General features: G+C 37.5%; 1 protein-coding gene across 1 annotated transcript in view; it reads left to right on the forward strand.

The window, feature by feature from the left end:
- The first annotated feature begins 605 nt into the window (after window positions 1–605).
- LOC107685605 (tumor necrosis factor receptor superfamily member 10B-like) overlaps window positions 606–2,280 on the forward strand; it is a 7,383-nt gene continuing 5,708 nt past the window's right edge. The window contains exons 1-3 of the mRNA XM_016482255.1: window positions 606–734; window positions 1,116–1,184; window positions 1,378–1,429. Of these exons, the coding sequence (XP_016337741.1) occupies window positions 1,116–1,184; window positions 1,378–1,429 (121 nt within the window). The 5' untranslated portion in view covers window positions 606–734. The remainder of the gene's footprint in view (window positions 735–1,115; window positions 1,185–1,377; window positions 1,430–2,280) is intronic.

The raw sequence follows: 2,280 nt of genomic DNA on the forward strand, positions 1-2,280 counted from the left end.
ATTTTTTCCTCTAAGTATCTGTTTTTCTGTCAGACTGTTACGCACTTAGTTGCTTAATAAGGTAGTACTGGAAAAAGAAATTGGCAAAGAAATGGCGTAAATTGAAAAGACATTTAAGATCAAAGCCACAGACATTTGTGTGAGTTGGCCTTTTGTCTGTATCTGCTTCATGACGATGATTTTAGGTCTGGGGACGTAACACTTAAAATGAGTTTGCTGGACATAACAAACTTTTCAGTTTTATGTCCAACAAGCTCCTTTTTAGTGTAGGCTATAGGCCTACATGTTTGCACGGAGCTGCACACAAAAAGAAAATAACTCGTTCAAGTGATTTTCTTTTTGTGTGCAGATCCGTGCAAACATGTCTGCAAGCGTATGAATATGTGTTCATATGTGTATATTTTTATGAGGCATTCCAAAACTACTTCAATTAGAAATACAATCACATTCTGAATGTGTCTTATAGCTTTAATCAAACCAGTAATAATGAAACATCAATGAAACCGTGACAGCCGCACAGTGAAGCTATTGCTTCTCTCTCTTTCTTTCTCTCTCTTCACAACAGTAAGCAGGTGAAGGGCAGTGTGAGAAAGAGAGGGAGGGGAATGACAGGAAGACACAGCAGGTGAGGAAACAATGAGATGAAATGATCAGAACAGAACACAGACTGGCAGAAGACACAGAAATAGAGACTGAAAGCATTTGATGACATTTTGGATTCGACTAATTGTGAGGTACCGACTATTTTCACTTATATTGCAGCTATTGTTATGCTATTTTTTTCACTTGCTTGTTTTTTTTTTTTAAGTGCAGGTCTTTCTTTTAAGATGTTGACTACGATTTAAAATGACTTAGTTAAAGTAGGAGCCAGTCACATGCTTATTTGTTGTTTTCAACAGATCCACAAATCTACTTCTCCCTTTTTTTTTTTGGCAAACTCAGCTGTTGCATAATGTCATGAACATGTGAAGATTGAAGTGAAACTTTAATCGCACTTCTAAATCACAGTTCTTTATTCGAAAGTTTGATTGTGTTTGTTCATATGTTCTCCAGTGACTGATGTAGAGTGTGTGATATGTTGTCTGAGATCACTGATATAGTTGTATCGTTTACAGATGCTTGTGACTGTGTTATCTGTAGCTATGGTGATGCTGACAGGTCACCTGGTATATGGGCTGCCTATGGTAAATTATGTTATAATATGTATTATATATATTGTTCTTAAAACGCTTTGTTGTAGTATGCTGCATGTTCACATTAATCAACTAATCTGAATTGTGATCTGAACTAGTGCAGAACCGTACTTCAGTGTGCATTTTAAAAACACAGAGTCACTAAATTGGACACATCCATTACACATTTTCTTGTTTTAAACAGGACGGAAAAATGAGAAATCCGAGGGCCCTTTCAGAAGGGCTGTGTGATCCAGGTAAGAAAGCATCTCGGGCCGGTATTTCTTGTATCCGGCATCACTTTCTCTGAACTCTTTCCCTGTTTTTGTGGAGTGTGTCAGCATATCTTTCTGTCACAACACTTCCCAGTATTGCATATGTGGTCTGAGCAAGAAATCAGGACATCAATGCTTATTTATTAGGTTTTTCTTCACCGTTCTTTCTTCTTCCTTTGCCTCTCTTTCTTCCTTTCTCTCTCGTGATGGGAAATGGTATGTTCTGACACAGAAGCATAAACCGCTTCCTTCATTAGAATGCCACTGCCTGTTAGAGCTACTTTGTAACGTCCTGTTTTTGATGCTATTTCTCATCTCTCTTCTTAAGAGACCTCAGTCAGCAAGTCTAGAGTCTGTGCAAAAAAGTGTGGTGCATGTACGCGAGTGTGTCTGTGTGCTAGCACCCACATCCGCCTTTAAAAAATTCAACATGTGCCCTTTGAGCTGAATGTCTGTGCACAGTCAAATACAAATTGAGTTTTTACACTTTTTAAAATGTGCTACGATAGTCATTTTAGTATCTATGCAGTGCATTAAGTTAAATACTAAACAGACATGATGGGAGAGATTTAAATGCAAAACTTTTGCACTTCCCTGATAAACTTTTGCGTTCACTTGCAAAACTGTTGTTATGGAAATTATTTGAGGTGGGAGGGAAAACTATTTATAGAATAGTTTTCTATAAAACGCAAAGAATCTCAGGGGAACGCGACAGTTTTGCTAGAGAATGCACCGTTGATTCAAAATGTTCAGTTAGTGGAAGAATTTTTTTTTAATAAAAAAAAAGTCAATGAAACAAATTACAGTAACAAGAAACACCCCCCCCCTCCGCC

The sequence above is a fragment of the Sinocyclocheilus anshuiensis genome, unplaced genomic scaffold (genome assembly GCF_001515605.1).
Source record: "Sinocyclocheilus anshuiensis isolate Anshui unplaced genomic scaffold, SAMN03320099.WGS_v1.1 scaffold185, whole genome shotgun sequence".
In the NCBI taxonomy this organism is placed as follows: domain Eukaryota; kingdom Metazoa; phylum Chordata; class Actinopteri; order Cypriniformes; family Cyprinidae; genus Sinocyclocheilus; species Sinocyclocheilus anshuiensis.